Source organism: Rhinopithecus roxellana, chromosome 1, assembly GCF_007565055.1.
Source record: "Rhinopithecus roxellana isolate Shanxi Qingling chromosome 1, ASM756505v1, whole genome shotgun sequence".
NCBI lineage: Eukaryota > Metazoa > Chordata > Mammalia > Primates > Cercopithecidae > Rhinopithecus > Rhinopithecus roxellana.
Window position 1 is genome coordinate 62,400,261 of NC_044549.1, and position 16,923 is coordinate 62,417,183.

General features: G+C 37.6%; 1 protein-coding gene across 6 annotated transcripts in view; it reads right to left on the reverse strand.

The window, feature by feature from the left end:
- Positions 1 to 3,306: 3,306 nt before the first annotated feature.
- The window catches only part of EIF4E3 (eukaryotic translation initiation factor 4E family member 3), a 74,994-nt gene continuing 61,377 nt past the window's right edge, over positions 3,307 to 16,923 (reverse strand). For 4 of the 6 annotated variants that reach the window (XM_030918707.1, XM_030918910.1, XM_030918800.1 and 1 more), the window contains 2 exons: positions 13,985 to 14,140; positions 5,859 to 8,734 (listed from right to left, as the gene is read on the reverse strand). In XM_030918707.1, coding sequence (XP_030774567.1) covers positions 8,688 to 8,734; positions 13,985 to 14,140 — 203 coding nt within the window. In that variant the 3' untranslated portion in view covers positions 5,859 to 8,687. Of the gene's footprint in view, positions 8,735 to 13,984; positions 14,141 to 16,923 lie in introns of all 6 variants that reach the window. The other 2 variants (XM_030918833.1, XM_010385984.2) reach the window with 1 other exon arrangement.

A 16,923-nucleotide genomic window follows, 5' to 3' on the forward strand; every position in this document is an offset into this window, starting at 1 on the left:
CATACGGTGTTGGGGAGAACTAATCTCTATGCTTAGATGACATGGAACTCCATACATGCTATTGTTATTGTGGACATTATAGCTATGGACAGAGTCACACACTACAGCAAAAGCACATTAAATTCCGCCCAGTCACTAACTTACAGGGGTATCAATTGCTTATAGTGTGTCACTTTGCATTATCAAAAGCCTTACAAATAAGTTTTCTGAACCAACGTTCATAGAGAAGATTCTATATGTAAAATGACGTTTATCACCTGTGATAAAACCAGAGAAAAATGCAAGTGCCTCCTGTAGGTCAGGATAATGGTTATTTTAGTGGAGAGGGCAGGGACACATGAAAGAGCCCCTGGGGTGACTGGTAAAGTTCTATTTCTTGGCCTGCTGTTATAGGGTGTTCTCCTTGTAACAATTCAGTAAGTTACGCATTTGTTTTGTGTGGTTTTCTGTACCTTTCTTTTATTTTACAATAAAAAGGTTTTATAAAACCTTTGTTTTGTTTCATAAAACAAAATCAATAAGCACATAAGTTATGCTTACTGGTTTCCAAAATGTTAAAATTTGGCCATGTGATGCATGTCAGTGTTGTTTTATTGCTTTATTACACTTTTAAAAATACTTCTTAAAACATATTTTACAATGAAAACTTTGTTTGCCATATCCGAAAGTGTTTCTGTAGAACCACTCTTCTAGGGAACACTCTTTGAAAGCTGATGGACCTCTGTTAAAATGTGGATTCCAAGATGTTCGTTTAAAAAAAAAAAAAAAATTCTGAAAAAGTCTTGTTCTTTATAACTTGACTATCTTCATGAAACACAAATTATTTTTGCCTTAAAAAGGGGACACGGCTTTAGTATTTTAACCTTCACTTCCATCATTCTTTTCCAGTAAGAGTGAAATCACAAAACTCAAATGTTTCCTAAGATCTGAAACCTTTCTCTAGGTCTATACTTTATAGAATCCTATATGTGCAAGAAACAAATGATTTAAGTTTCCTGAATTAAAGAGGAAATTGGGGAGTAAGAGCCTGTCCACATCTTTAATGCTTAGAGGAGCACACACGTTTAGCCCTGCCATCTGTACAAATGATACCAGAGTTCAACATACTTATGATTATAAAGAATTTATGATTTATGCTTGCTAGTTAAATATGCTTATGATTTAAACTTATTTTCTCTGGCAAGAAATAAGCTAGTCAGCACCACAGCCTAGCCAGATGATGGGAAATAGAAATATATTTTAATGACATATATTTTAACTTGCTGGCCCTTGTAAATGCTACTGTTTTTTCTTTTCTTCATATAACAAAAGACCATCGTCCTGTAGGATTCCAGAGATGGTTTTATACATTCATTAATGAAAAGCAGTTAAAAGTTATTTAACAGCAGTTACTGCAGTAAAAGGATCACTGAGGAAGAAAAGGCATGCATGGTCTTGGCTTCCAGGAAAACTACGTCAGGTGACAATGCAGAGGAACCTATGCTAATAGAACAACCAAGAACACATTCCAAAAAGTGCATCAATAATGACTAGATGATAAAGTACACACAGAATGCATGGTGGCAGTAATCAGATGCAAATATGAGAGGGAAATATTATGAAATTGTAAAGCCTTCCCAGTGTTATGCCCTGATCTTCAGCAATTTCATTAAATTCGCTGTGTTAAAATTAACTAGGCATCACACACAAAATCCTGAATTGCTTGTTTCTGCAGGGAGAGATAGGAAAGTCTGCAGATGAAAGGAAGAAGGGTTTGTTGGTACCTGTTGTTTGTTTTTAAAGGAATATATTAGACAGCCAGAAAGGAGGAGTAAACTCACTTTACTTGCCAAAACAGGGGACAACTGAATCTCACGGGCAAATTGCAGCACAAAAGAGCAACGGGCGAACTGACTTATTCTAAAACGAAACCATTCTTAGTAGAGGGTAAAGAAAAAGAATTAAAATAAGCAAGATGTGTTTTCTGAGAGACCCAGATGAGTCCCATTATCAAATGTGTTCAACAAGGAAGTGTAAAAATAAAAATAGTTACTCCCCATCAGAATACCAGATAACCTGCTAAGCGCCAGACTCCATGCTAGCAGCGTCATACATATTAGAGTTGTTGGACAGAAACTTTTAATACATGTTGGAATAAACAGGGTTATGCTAATCAGCACACACACACTGGGGATCTAATAATGATTAAGTGATGTGGTTGATTAAACTGCATGAAATTTTTAAACTGGAGGATGAAAATGACATTTCTATACTATAAGAACCTCAATACGGAACGAGAATTAGTAGCAACAGATTACAAAAGATCTCAAAGTTCTACAAACTAACACTTAAACAAACCCTGTGAACTACTACCTTAAAAATGAAGAAGCACAAATTCATAGCAATATAGTCCCAAATTAGAAAATTGCAAGAACAGTCTAAACATTTGCACTAAACACATAAATCACTACCTTTTCAAGTAAGAAAAGTATAGTCTAGTCTTACCTTATTGCTGCAAAAGGCTGGAATAAAAAATACTGACTTATAGAAGCAACTTTCACATGTATCTGAACATCAAACACAACACACAATATAAAATCAAAAATAACTAGAACAGAAAAGTTTTCAGTTTGACCTTAAAAATACTGAGCAAATCACTAGATGAAGCCAGATCAAAAGGAAGGGCATTACACCAGCTTGTAGCCAGATGTGAAAGGGTCCCCAACTGCACAGGGCACAGATGGTATAAAATAGGGGGGTGGGGGCACAAGCAGATCCAAAACATAATCAAACAAACCTGGTTCAACTTACACAGGTAAGACTATTCTAAAGAATTAATAACTTTCAATGCAACTGGTAAGATTTTAAATTTGGGACAAATAATAGCTATCTCAAGCTAAAGTATGCTCACTAGTTTAAATTTTGAAATTCTTTTGCATAATCATTGAAATAAATTCTCCATGAGAATATATTCAAAGTCATGGTGACTTGTTTTAAATGAATACTGAAAAGATAATGTTAAAACTTAAAAACAAAAACGATGGTTGTAAGCCACATTATCTGATTCAAGTCTGAGAACTTTGGGGAGAATTTAATGTATACCCACAAAATTAATACCTCTATTTGAAAACAGAAACACTGTAAGTTTATAAAAATGTTCAAAGTCCTTTAATATTCTCCATTCATCATGTAATGTAAACTGCTAAAATTAAAATTTTCACCTCAAGTCTTCATTAAAAGTTGCTTCTTTGTATGTGAAAAGATGAGAGGTAGCATAAATTTTCTATAGAAAACTCAGAAACACTCAATTTACTTCATATTCAGTTCTATAATGCAAAGTTGACACTTTAATAAATCCAAAATAAACATCTGTTCCAAAATAAAAGTTCAAGAAAAATTATCTGACTTCGATATTAGAAATTGAAATTTTCATAAAGAAATCTTACATTTCACTAAATGAGTTGGTAACTTTTTTCAGGCAGCAACCAAAACAAAAACATTTAACACAGATTCCTTCAATCTCATGATTTCTGAAGGACACAAAAGCATAGAATATCCAAAAGCTATTGTATTGGATATTCTAATAAGGTACACTCAAGACACACATATACAATGGAACTCTAAATTTCAGTAGCAATGATGAACAAAAAAATACTGACTTCGCAATGACTTTTGCTTATCACTCACATCGTTTAGGGAATACTTATTTGATTTTTTTTTGACATTTCTATGTATTAACGGATCTCTCCCGTTTAGTAACAGCTTTGCTAAGCTACGTTTTGAAAGTGACAATTAATTTTAGTGGAAATTCATTCCCAGGCTACTTTGATAGTCATTTGAACAGTTTTGCGTTATTTTACATGCAATTTTATAGCTCTATAACGTTCATTTAATCTTGTTCAATGATGCTGAACCCCAGATGCCATAAGACATTATAGAAAAGTAGTTACTGCACATATGGAGTAACTACTTTTCTGAACATTAATTTCTTTTCTCTTAACAGGCTGAAATGGTATTTAGAAAAGAGAAAAACCACCTCTCTGTATTAAAGGCTTTATATTATGGACTTCCAGGGATGGGCTCCTATGACTGCTGTGGTCCCAGCCATAAAGTTCTTATTTACGAGCATCATTTACTCAAGTCTCAGTATTAATGGCTTTCTCCAGCCTTTGTAAGATTGTTGGTATCATCCATTGGAATCAGGCCACCTGACAGCTTAGGGTTGGGAGGCTTTCCTCATTTGTCATATGTGGGAGTTGGATAAAAGCAGAGGTTCTCCAAGAGTGATCTGAGCACCATCAGCATTTACAATCACTAGGGTACTTGTTAAATATGCAGATATCCTCCCAGATTTCTAGTGCTGGGGTCAAGAATTGTGCATAATAAGTAAGTATCTGAGTGATTTTGCTGAATGCTAAGGGGTGAGAAGCACTGGTAAATGATCTCAAAGGTCCCTTCCACTCTAAAATTCTAAGAGTCCCTGAGTTTTCTTTTAAAAATGGATTCATGTCAGCAACATGAAAGAATTTCTAGAACACAAGATAGTGACTTTTGGTCTCAGTGGGTCAATCTGAATAAGTATTATTAGATTTGGATGTATATGTAAAAATAATAGAAAATAAAATCAGAACAGTATAATCTGACATGAAAGGAATCTATTCGGGATTTCTTCTTGGGAGAAGTAGAGGGGCAACCCACTCTAATTGCTATACATGACCACAGGTTCAAAGGGACTCCTCATTGCCCCTCAGTCCCTATTTTTTTCCATGTCACCCTCTGACTCTTCCCAGCTGTTGAGATCCAGGCTTTTACAATCCTGAGTCACCAAACTCTTGAGTAATTTTAACTGATCTCAATATATTCTTTTCAGAAATAAACAGTTCACAGGCAGTCCTCTACTTTCATTTGTAATGAGTAAAATCTTACAGAAACATACAATGTAGAGAAGGTGAAGGGTAGAATTATATTTTTAAAGGGAACCTCCATATTCAGAGAGCTAAAAAAAAAAAAATCAACTCCTAATTTTCTCTCTTTGGGCATAATATTTGATGAAATATTTTCCATATCTCCTGTATATGTTTATTTTATTCTTTTTCTTCCCAACCTCTTATAAGCCCAATGAGAGCCTAGGATTTGAGATATTTTAAGCACATCTGGAGCGATCTAGCTTTGACACATTTTTATTAGGTGCATGAAAGCTAAATGCCTTATTGCCAAGTATCATTTTTACATTTTCTCGTCAATTTTTTATAAAAGCATAGGAGCAAAATGCAGTAGGATCGTAAAACAATTCCACAAACATAGCTGGATAAATTCTGCTGCTGAGCCAGAACTGTTGGCTGGAAGGCAGCGCCACCATGTGATCGTTCCAAAGGCTGTCAGTTTTGTCTAAAGACACAAGTTGGGATCCTCTAAGAGTTGGGCAACTAACAGCAAAAGCCCACTTCCTGTCATAGGAAGGTTATTTTCAAACTCCAAACCCCAGCACCACTTCTGTCTCTGAGAAGGAGAGGGAGAGAAGGAGGAGCTGTTTACAAAGAAGATGTCTGATTACGGAGTCACATCAGTGGCCAGATTGGATCAGATATTTAGTGCTTGATTAGGGTGGCCAGTGGGCAGGTTAAGGCTGACAGATCCCGAGTACTCTCCATTTAAGGACGCCTGCACCAGGATACAATTTGCCGACTTCAATGCCCAGCTCTGTGGCTGGCTAGCCCTACGTCTTTAACAGGGGACAAGTTCGGCCAAGGCTCAGTTGGTAGATTGCATGTTATGTCTATAGGACCCAATTATATCTAAAGTTTCTAAGCTATAAAGTCCTGTGCCTGTGTGCGTGGTGTAGACGTGGGCTAAATTCAAGAAGGGGGTGAGAGAGAGTCAATCTTTAATTCAAAGTTTATTAGAGTTGTGTTTTCCATGTTTTTGATTCATAAAGTGTACCATGAATCTAACAGCAATATTATATTAAATGTACATGTTTGCAGTAAATTGTACCCTCATTTAAGAAATGTGGAAAAGCTGGGGGGAAAGAGGAAATCTTAAAACTGAGTTAAGTCAGCAGTTCAGCAAGTGCTTACAAAAGACAGTCAAAATACAGGCAAGTTACTTTAAATGGGCATTATTTGTTCTTACTTTCCCAATGTAGGCAAGTGCCTGTGATATAACAATTTAGGGAATAATGGGAGAATAAAAAGCATATTAGTTTCAATCAGATTTCCTGGCATATATCACAGACCCTAAGGAATTACAAAGACAAAAAAGCAAGCTCTTTGGTTTCTGTATGGTTCCTTGCAGAGTACAACGCTGCACCTGCAAGCACTTGGATGAAAAGACCGGGATTCTACTGAAGTTTGCACTTTCTTCACATCGGCCAAGATGAGTAAACTGCCTTAACACAAAAGTCACATGTCCCACAAAATATTTCCTTCTATCTCAAAAGAGTATTAGCTTCTTTAATCTAAGAAGGTAATGAGAGGTTTTTAAACTGATTAAATCAGCTTAGTTCATACAAAGTCTATTATGACTAAATATTCAATTAAAACAATTTCCAAACCAAAATCTGACAAAATCCTCTCTGAAAGTAATTTAGATGATAGGTTTTTAACATCAGGCAAATTAAATCCTTCTCATAGTTGGTATTTTCTAAAGGGTCAGAAACAGTTGCAGAAGTTCACTGAGGCAAAAATCTACTTTGTGTGCTAGTCATGTTCCATGATCATAAACAGAAACTAGAAATATTAACATGAGCCTAACATTCCTATTTATTTTATTTTTACTTCAAAGGCTACATACATGCAAAAGTTGAACATGTCATCACACATGCTTTAAATAAAGTTCAAAAAATAAAAATACTTCAAAATCCATTTACTTATGGAAATATATGACAATTATAGTGAAGTCAATTAGATCCTTTTTTCTAATCTATCAGAAAAATACTTATATTATAAAAAGAGTTTAATTCATGTCCAGAATAATTTTTTAAAATTCTTGAGTCATAATTTTAAAACAAGTTGAATGTTAGTACAATGTTTGGAGAAACAAGTCCCAGGCTTTTGCTAATGGAATCTGATATTCTCATACTTCATTTTGAAATCACTAAGGAAACTCAAGTTTAGGAAAAAAAAAAAAAAAAGCATTTTAAAAAACCTATGATGATAAGTATTACAGCTGAGGTGGTTACTAACCAAGTGAAGGGTACGACTTCTATAAACAGATAATGTTCAAAGTCCTTTAAAATGTTTGAATGGAGATTTTTATCTACAAACACATAGTGGAGGCTTAAAGTAGCCTCGAGTCTCTCTGCTGGTCAACACTGCAAGAGGAATTAAAAATCCCAGGTACAGTGAAGTTCTGAGTGCACTGCCCTTTTGAAAAATGTGCGAGCAGACACTAGCTCCTGTGACTCCACAAACAAGTGGACTGGGGGAAGTGTCTTTGAATGGCCCTGCCTTTTATCAGGCAAAAGCAGCCCAAGGCTTGGCAAAGTCAGGAGAGGGAAATCGGCGTATTCTGAGCAAGTCTCCATGGTCCAGAGGATGACCATTTCCTTCTAATAAAACCAGTATTTCTTTGGTAGCATAATACAATATATATCAACAATCCCAATAACTAATATGAGCTGAATGCACTCAAAGTTCAACTTTGTAAATGTTCACATGCATCCTGGAAATGAGATGTAACTTCCTGCACCTACATGAAAAAGGGTGGGGACAGTTGCTCAGGCTGGAGGACTACTGATGATGAGAAATGACACACAACGTGAGCAGGGAAAGGGATCATTTAACAAAATGTGTTAGCGTTGACTGGGAAAGCCCTAAGTGGGTAAACACACCAAACTTTGCAAGGAGCTTAATCCAAACAATTAAAATATCACCTTCTCTTTAAATCAGAAACATCAGGTTTCCTATTGGGAGAAATCCCTTGCTACCACTCTAAGCCTTTGGTTGAAAAGGCCAAATTAAAAATCGGTTAGAAATGTTTCTACAAAGGGTCCAAAGACTTAGAGCTTGATTTATATCCTGATACTGAATTGTGATTATAGTTTTCATGTTAGGCAATCCAACTATTATTTTCCTTTTATCACTAAAAAAAAAGTTTTAAAAAGGAAAATTAAAGATTTGAGTGCAGTCAGTGCAAAATCAGATTAAGTATGGTTTTTCTTTTCCCTGGGACAGAAAAAAACAATGCCCAGCTCACAGTACATAGGAATGTGTCACAACACATAATCAGAAGACAGGTTTCTCCACGCTAGTATTCCTCCTTGTACAGTGTGGTATTCAAAAGCAGTATTGTCATGATTATGCATATTCTCATTAACTAGGTACAGCAGAGCTACTTAAAGGGAAACCAATTTCTTGTGCCTCAATGAAAGGGGAGTGTAGAAAACAATAATTAGGCTGAATAAGGGATTTTAAAGGGCACAAAAAAAATTCAGAGTGAAAAGAACAGAGAATTTAGAAAGCCAAAAAAAATGGTTTTTTTGTTGTTTTTATGTTTTTAAAAAAGCAAGTAATGTGACGGTAGAAACCCACACAATCTCCCCCCACCCCACCTGCCACTTTGAGTCCTAATTGCCCATCTGCAAGGACAGAAACCCACTCTAAATTGACCAGCATCGGCTTCGGCAAGTCTTCTCTTCACTCTCCCTCCTGTTAAGACCGTTTCCAAAACCAATCAGCAAAGGACAAAGAATTCTTTACAGAGTGCAATTAGTGTTTTCCACGTCCACCTTCAAAAGCATGATGCTCTTCATGGGCTAAAGGACAGAAAAAAAACAAAAAAGAAAAAAAGGAAAGAAAACTTTAAGCAAAGGATGGGCCAACCCTCCTCTAGGCATCTCATTCAGCTTCCCCAAATGTTGGCAAGAACTCAAATACCTTATTTTTTATTTATTTATTTTTTTGCCAGTAACTGTTAGCTAAGGCGTGCATTTCCTGAGAAATGTAATAATGAAAATTAAAACAAGGAATAAACAAGCAATGGGCATGCTGCCTGTTTCTTCTTGCTGTGCCCGGGAGGATGAGTCATCTCAACAAGCCGATGAAGAGAGTATGTTGGGCTGCAAGCAAGTGCCGCAGGGGAAAATGTGTCCCACAAAATGCATTGCGGGGGGTGGGGAGGAGTGCCTGACACAACCCGAGACAGAGCCACTCACAAGCCTATCTTGAACAATAAAGTAAAAATAAAACAAAACAAAGAACCACACCAGGGTGACAGCAATTATACCTAGGTGCCCCTGCTCCCTACCTCTCAACACTCTCCATGGGAAATGAAGTTTCACAAAATTGTTAAGTCTTATTTTTCCAAATCATGTTTCCCCCTGCCAATAGATATTCAGCCCTATCATCTGGTTTGCAAAATTACTAATTTTAATTAGGAACTCTAGAATTTTTTTTTTTTTTTTTTGAGACGGAGTTCTGCTCTGTAGCCCAGGCTGGAGTGCAGAGGTGCAATCTCGGCTCACTGCAACCACCTCTGCCTCCCGGGTTCAAGCAATTCTCCTGCCTCAGCCTCCCGAGTAGCTGGTATGCAGGTGCATGCCACCACGCCCAGCTAATTTTTGTATTTTTGGTAGAAACGGGGTGTCACCATGTTGGAAAGGCTGGTCTCGAACTCCTGACCTAAAGCGAACCACCTGCCTCGGCCTCCCAAAGTGCTAGGATTACAGGTGTGAACCACCAGGCCCAGTCGGAATTCAGGAATTGAAAAAAATTATGCTACCAAAAATATTTTCAAACACTTAATGTTGTTTAAAGTAGAAGATGGCACAGGGAAACCTACAAAACACATAACATTTTCTCTAAGGCAAAAGACTGAGTGTGACAATCTACCTCCTGGATCTGGCTAACCATTACCAGGAAGCAAGGTCTGATAAATGTGGGGTAACTCAGGACTCTGGGTGCTTTGATCCCCAACATGCTACCCACACTAGCAGTGAATGGGGTTCCAGGGAGGCAGATGGGCTGCCCCATTTCACCTTTTAAGCCCCTTCCAATTCTGTTTTTCTTTTTCTTTTTCTTTTTCTTTTTTTTTAAGACAGGGTCTTGCTGCTCTGTCACCCAGGCTGGAGTACAGTAGCATCATGCTACTCGGCTCACTGCAGCCTCGACTTCCCGGGCTCAAGCAATCCTCCCACCTCAGCCTCCTGAGTAGCTGGGATTACAGGTATAGCCACCATGCCCGGCTAAGTTTTGTCTTTTTGACAGAGACGGGGTTTTGCCATGTTGCCCAGGCTGGTCTTGAACTCCTGAGCTCAAGTGATCCACCCGCCTCAGCCACCCAAAGTGCTGGGATTACAGGCATGAACCACTGTACCTGGCCTCTGTGTTTTTCATAAGGACTAAATTCTTCAGACTACTGCTGAAGGGGTGGGTGGAACGGGTCTATTTTCCCTTCAACATCATCTTGGACATTCACCCCAACCTACTCTGCACTTGGATAAAACTTTGGGAGAGACGCACTTTATACTTCCCAGGTCACCTCAGGTTGGCCATATTCCTAAGGGCAGCCTGAAATCTGAACTAACTTAATAGAACATTTCTCACAGCTTTAACTTTACAAACGTTTCACATTGTGTGTGTGTGTTTACTTTTTAAGAAAGATATTTAAGGAAGACACCAAAGAAAACATGATTTGATCTGCAAGGAAATTATACTATACTTCAGGGTCAAATAGAGGTACCATAGAACTATAGTGACCTGGTTTCCAAACAATAAATCCAGATATACAGGCTATCCAAAGATCTGTGTTACTTCTAGGTGTGAGGAGCAGTCAGGGGTGGTCACAGTTGCATACTGCAATGCTGATGGGTTAAGGAGACAGTAAAACAGAACATTCAGAACTGGAAGTGCCTAGTGAACAGGAGTTCTGTCAGCCTTAGGTTACTTCACGTAGAAAGGGATTATAGAATTGCTCTAAGCCTGGAGTTGGCAAACTTTTTCAGGAAAAGGAAGAGAATAAATGTTTGTCTTTATGGGCCATACGGTCTCTGTCCCAATTATTATTATTTATTGTTGTTGTTTTTGAGATGGAGTTTCTCTCTTGTCACCCAGGGCAGAGTGCAATGGTGTGATCTTGGTTCACTGCAACCTTCACCTCCTGGGTTCAAGCAATTCTCCTGCCTCAGCCTCCTAAGTAGCTGGGGATTACAGGCGCCTGCCACCACACCCGGCTAACTTTTTATATTTTTAGTAGAGATGGGGTTTCGCCATGTTGGCCAGCCTGGTCTTGAACTCCTGACCTCAGATGATCCGCCTGCCTTCGCCTCCCAAAGTGCTGGGATTACAGGCGTGAGCCACCAGGCCTGACCTCTGTCTCAATTATTAACTCTGCTACTGTAGCACTAAAGCAGCTATAGGTAACACGGAAACAAATGAGTATTGCTCTATGCTGATAAAACTTTATTTACGGACACTAAAATTTGCATTCATATAATTTTCATGTTTCACAAAATATACTTTTTCTTTTGATTTTTTCCAACCACTGAAAAATGTAAAAAGCATTCTCAGCTACACCTCTACAGAAACAGGAGAGGGGAGGGGAAGACAGGGGGCAGATTTGGGCTGCAGCTTCCTGCTGTAAACAATTCTCAAGGCAGAAAAGACCTTTGTCACTCAGCTGCTCTGAAGAACTTAGCAGAATTGGCCAGGGTGGGGCTGGTCAGGGAGTGGAGTCTGTGCATTGTGAATTTCTCAGTCAAATAATGTGTATCCATATCAAATATAAGTTATCAATGGCCCAATGCCCATCTACCCACTAGAGGCCACGACTGAATATGCTTGGGTTCTTTCTACATGGAAAATTTACAGTCACCTGGCTTCTGTAAACTTGGGAATACTTACACTAGGATCCTATTAACTAAACCAGAGTAAAAGCATAAATTGGCCATTTCTAACTTAGCTCACCCTGCTGTGAAAAAGATTTCAGCCCAAACCTCATTTTTCCAAATCACTTCTGCAGCAAGTGGTATATACCCTGCTGAGTAAAGGACTGCCTGCTTTGTTTACAATAAAGAAAACTTTGTTTTTTCAAATTCAGATTTTTTTTGAACGATCTTTGAGTTTTTAAATGTTAATTTATGACCTTAAAATATGGATTTCTGCTGAGACCCTTCCTCAGTTGTGTATCACACACTTTGCAATGGCCTCTACCTTTAGGTATCTATTCGATTTAACTGGCCAAGTTGCAGTTTTCTTTCCCCTTGTTTGGCTTTTTTCTTTCCCAGAGCCATCACAACAGCTAAGCAGTGAATCATCCTGCCCTTTGTCAATCTTACTTGATTATTGCCATGGCCCTAAAAAGTAACCTAACCACTCTGTGGCCTTATTATGTGATAAAACAGATATCTTACTATCTGTGTTGAGCCTGCTGCTAACCAATGTGTTACCTGGAAACTTAATCATAGAACTTTGAAGTAGAAGGAACCTTGGAGATCATCTAAGACCAACCTCCTCGATACTCAGATGAGAAAGTAAAAGAATGAGAAGTTGTGACTTGCTCAAGGTCACACTGGTGAAGCTGGACAAAAATCCAAAGTGCCTGACTTAACGACCCCTAATTGGTGTTCTCCTCTCTAGAGTCAAGTGTGGAGCTGGTTCAAAGGTGGGGAAAAAATGTTTTAGCCCCATATGTAAATGCCAATGAAATACACTTCCATCTATAGAGTTTCTGCTAGTCTTGTGAAATAAAAAAAAAGAAAAAACCCTTGATGACCTTTCAATTAGTATCTGGGGTGAAAATACCATTAAAGTATCCCTAAAGAATAAAAATGGCATCGGCAAATTTGCAAGTTCTACACTGCACAGGCAATAAGCAACTTCTGCAGTGACATTTTTCTGTCTCTTTTAAACTTCCATTTAAAATTCAGAATATCTGTAGTGCCAGATCAGTCCCACTGCTTAACATCTAAGTCATTTGGCCTGTAATTATATGATTCCTTACAGGGAGGCCTTAGTGTTAATATCCCCTGTCATACTAGGACACTCACAAAACAAAATTTGATTTTTTTATCCTTTTTGGTAAAGAGTTGGAAAAAGTGAAGCAATAATGAACTGTATTTCAGCAATTCTAAGATGCACTCCTCACAACTACCACACGTATATTTGAAGACCTCTGGTACCAATAATGTGTTACAGTTTAATTGGGAGCCTTATATTTTTCTTTTTTAGTAATACTAAAAATAATGGAGCATTTTATCTTCAAGAGCATCTTAGATTCAATGAAATACAGTAGTTAAAAAATGGGTTATTGACTCTAGGAACAGTTTTGGATATAGGAAATTTATCATACATGTGTAGGGCTGTAGTCCTTTTCTCTAACTCTTTGTTAAATGTGTGACCTGCAGTTTGATCTACCGAACATTGGTTTAATAGCACTAAGATGTTTCATTATGAAAAAGAAGACTTTTTCAAAAGAGCACACAAAAGCAATGAACATGAATCATGATGGAAACAATGGGTCCACACACCTATTCATACTGTTAACATTTCAACACTAGGCGTGAATTCTCTCTCGGTTCTGTGTCACAGTCATTCATAATGAGGAAGTATTAGCATTTCAGTAGAACATTCAATCATGCCTGTGCTCAGAATGCATTTCTTCCACAAATACAGATGTTATACATTATAAATTCCTGTTTATGAAGGGATGATTGAATATCTACCTGCCAGTTCATATAATGACATTTTTGTTACTGTTGTTTCCAAATGTAATTTTTTTTCTGAGAATTACAAATTTGAGTTCAGGTACAAATTTTTGAAATAACAAACACGGTATTTGTTATTTCCTTTTCTGATCCACGCAGTTAGGCAAGAATAAAATATCATTTTAATTTCTGAGACTATGTTTGGTTTTTTTTTTTTAAACACTTAAATGTATTTTGTTGAATTCTTTTCTGAATTATCAAATTTCAAGTGAGTCTGCCTTCATCGCATTTGCAAAACATTTTCTATCTTTAAAAGTATGATAGAGTAAGCTAGAAAGTAATAACTAGAAATGAAGCACTTACGTTTATAAAATACTGCTTTAAAAGTTATGTGGGGCAGAAGTTCATAGATCTTTTCTAAAACAGTCGCTTCACCCACTAAAGAGGCATTTACATTCCAGACTTGGACGACGTCTTCTCGGTCCCGAACACTGACACTAACTCCTATTACTTCATCATCTGAGGGGAAGACAGGAAAAAAAAAAAAATGAGTGATACTTTCAAGTCAGTCTGACTGTTTCTAAGAACTTAGTCTTTTTATCTGAAAATTAAGGATAAGATGGAAAAAAGGTGGCACAAGATAACTTGTAAGAAATAACTGTTTCTACGGGGAATCACTGGAAGAAAGCAAGTCAGTGCACAAAAGCTGTAGCAGTCACATCACATTTATCCAGGGACTTAGATAAAGTGTTCCAGCCGAATGCATTTTCCAGATAAGTAATTTACCCTTTTTAACATTAGGAAAGCTTTGTGACTATTTCTTACTCTGTTTTGATGAGACTTTTTCTAAAATGGGTTGCATAATTCCCTGCCCTCTGAAAGCCAAGTGAACTGAAATGAACTTTTCCTTGATGCCTTGCTATCTTTGTTAAGGAGAGCAAGAATTTCACCTGACTTCCTGCCAAGCTTTCAGGGACCTTGGAGTGGTCAGCGCTATCTGCCCCAACATGAACTGGACCCAGATTGTGCATTCTCTGCTGCTCATCTGCTTTCTGCAGCTTGCTGGTCTGCTCCTTTCCTACGAATTCTTCCTGCTTCCTGATGCCTCCCTCTAGAAATCCTTTTTCTGGTTTTGGGCATTATATACCGTGGGCTAGTGAGCCAATGACCATCTGTTAGCCCTGTCTATAGAGTGAGAGTAAAATCTTCTGAGTACAGCTCTGCTATTACAGGATCGTCCTGCAGTGAATGAACGTTAAGGCATTTATCTACACTGATTAAGGTGGACTTTTTCAAAAAAACAAAATTCCAGAGTAGGGCTGTCTTGTACATAGTTGAGAACAGCGGATGGATAGTAAGGTGTTATACTGTTTTATCCTCCCTTGCAGCCACTTTGTTTACATAAATTTGCAGCAAAATGAAAAGAATACAAACTTTTGATTCTTGGTTTTCCTTGTTCATGACACAGTAATGCAATATGGTCAGCTCTCTGCACTTTCATAAACAGCATCAATATGTAATACGTAAGAGATAAGCGTTATCAACATAAGAAAATTTTGCTTTAGTTAGTATGCTTTACCTAATTTGCTGGCCTCTGTAAATTTAAATATTCATGCCATCAGTTTTTCCAATTGTCTTCTGGAAGTTAAAACGTTTTAGTATTAGGATATAATTTAAATAAAAACATATCCAATTTACTAAAAGAAATAATTGGCAGTAAAGTAATTCCTTTCTTTTCTCCATTCTTCCCTTCTCTTTCTCCCCCTCTTCCTTCTTTTCCTTTTTAAAATGAATTTGATCCTGGCTAAATGTGTATGACTTGACACTAAATGAGTCCATTTATATAAACACTCAAAACCAGGGAAAATTAGCCTATAATGTTAGAAGTTAGACTGCAGGTTACCTTTGAAGGAAGGAAAGACAGCAGAGAGGGATCCTGGCGGGCTGGTAATATCCTGCTTATATATCTGGATGCTAGTTACAGTTATATGCCTACTTTGTGAATATTTATCAAACTGTACACATATGACGTGTGCACTCTTCTGTATATATGCCACATTTAAACAAAAAAGTCAAAAAACATAGTACCTTATCATGGCCATTCACAGAAACTTATTATCCCATGAAGAAAATATTCTTAGATACAGATTCTTTACTTTTTAATTTACACTTTAAAAATAGTCTTGCCAGAGCTCAATGTTATATTTTATATGAAAATAAAAATCATCAACTACAAAGGGAAGCTTTGCGGTTTACCAGTTTCAAGAGTGGCCATGAAGTCACGAGATCACCCTTTTGAGGAAATGTTCCTGTTTCCTGTCTTTTGGTGTTGCCAATTTCTACCCTATCCGTCAAAGCGTGACGTAACGGACGGATGCCGAACTGTCAATATTTCAGTTTGGTTTTGCTCTTGGTAACCAGGCATAGTTACTAGCACAGCATTTTCACAAATGGTTCGGTAAAAAAAAGGTGCAACTCTTATCCAAAGGCAGATCCATCAGCAAACATGTAATATTCATAAGTAGAATCAACCAGCAAAACCTTGATTATTTTAGGGTACTGGCAGCATAAGACATTAGAGCTGGGAGGAGCCACTGCTTAAAGATGAGGGGAGTGAGGCCCAGAGAGATTAGTTGACTTGCTAAAAGTGGCATAGCTGGTTAATGGAAGAGCTAATGGTTAATAGCTAATGGTGCTCTCATGTCTCAAGTCAACCACAAAACAATTGGTCTTCTTTATTCAATACTGGCTATTACTACTTAGACTATTTTTCCCTGGTTCTGGAAACAGGAATAATTCATGCAGAAAACTTCCTCTTCCAGGGATTTATGTGTTTATAATTATACACAGGATACATTTTTGGTTGTATATTATCAAGTTGCTAAATACTCCCTATTAAAACAGAAGGAATCTGTACTTACAATTTTATCTTAACCCGGGTCTTTTTTTTTTTTTTTTTTTGAAAGAGGGTCTCACTCTGTTACCCAGGCTGCAGTGCAGTAGCGATCACAGCTCATTGCAGCCTCTACCCCTTGGGCTCAAGTGATCCTCCCACTGCAGCCTCCAAAGATGCTGGGGCTATGGGTGTATGCCACTATGCCCAGCTAATTTTTGCATTTTTTGTAGAAAAGGTCTCTCTATGTTACATAGGGTGGTTTCGAACTCCTGGTCTCGAGTGATCCTTCCATCTTGGCCTCCCATAGTGCTGGGATTACAGTCATGGGCCACCATGCCCAGCACAGGTTTTGTCTTAAGTGAATAAAAAGTGGTGTAAGTAGTAAGCAAAACAAAAGTGGAATGAT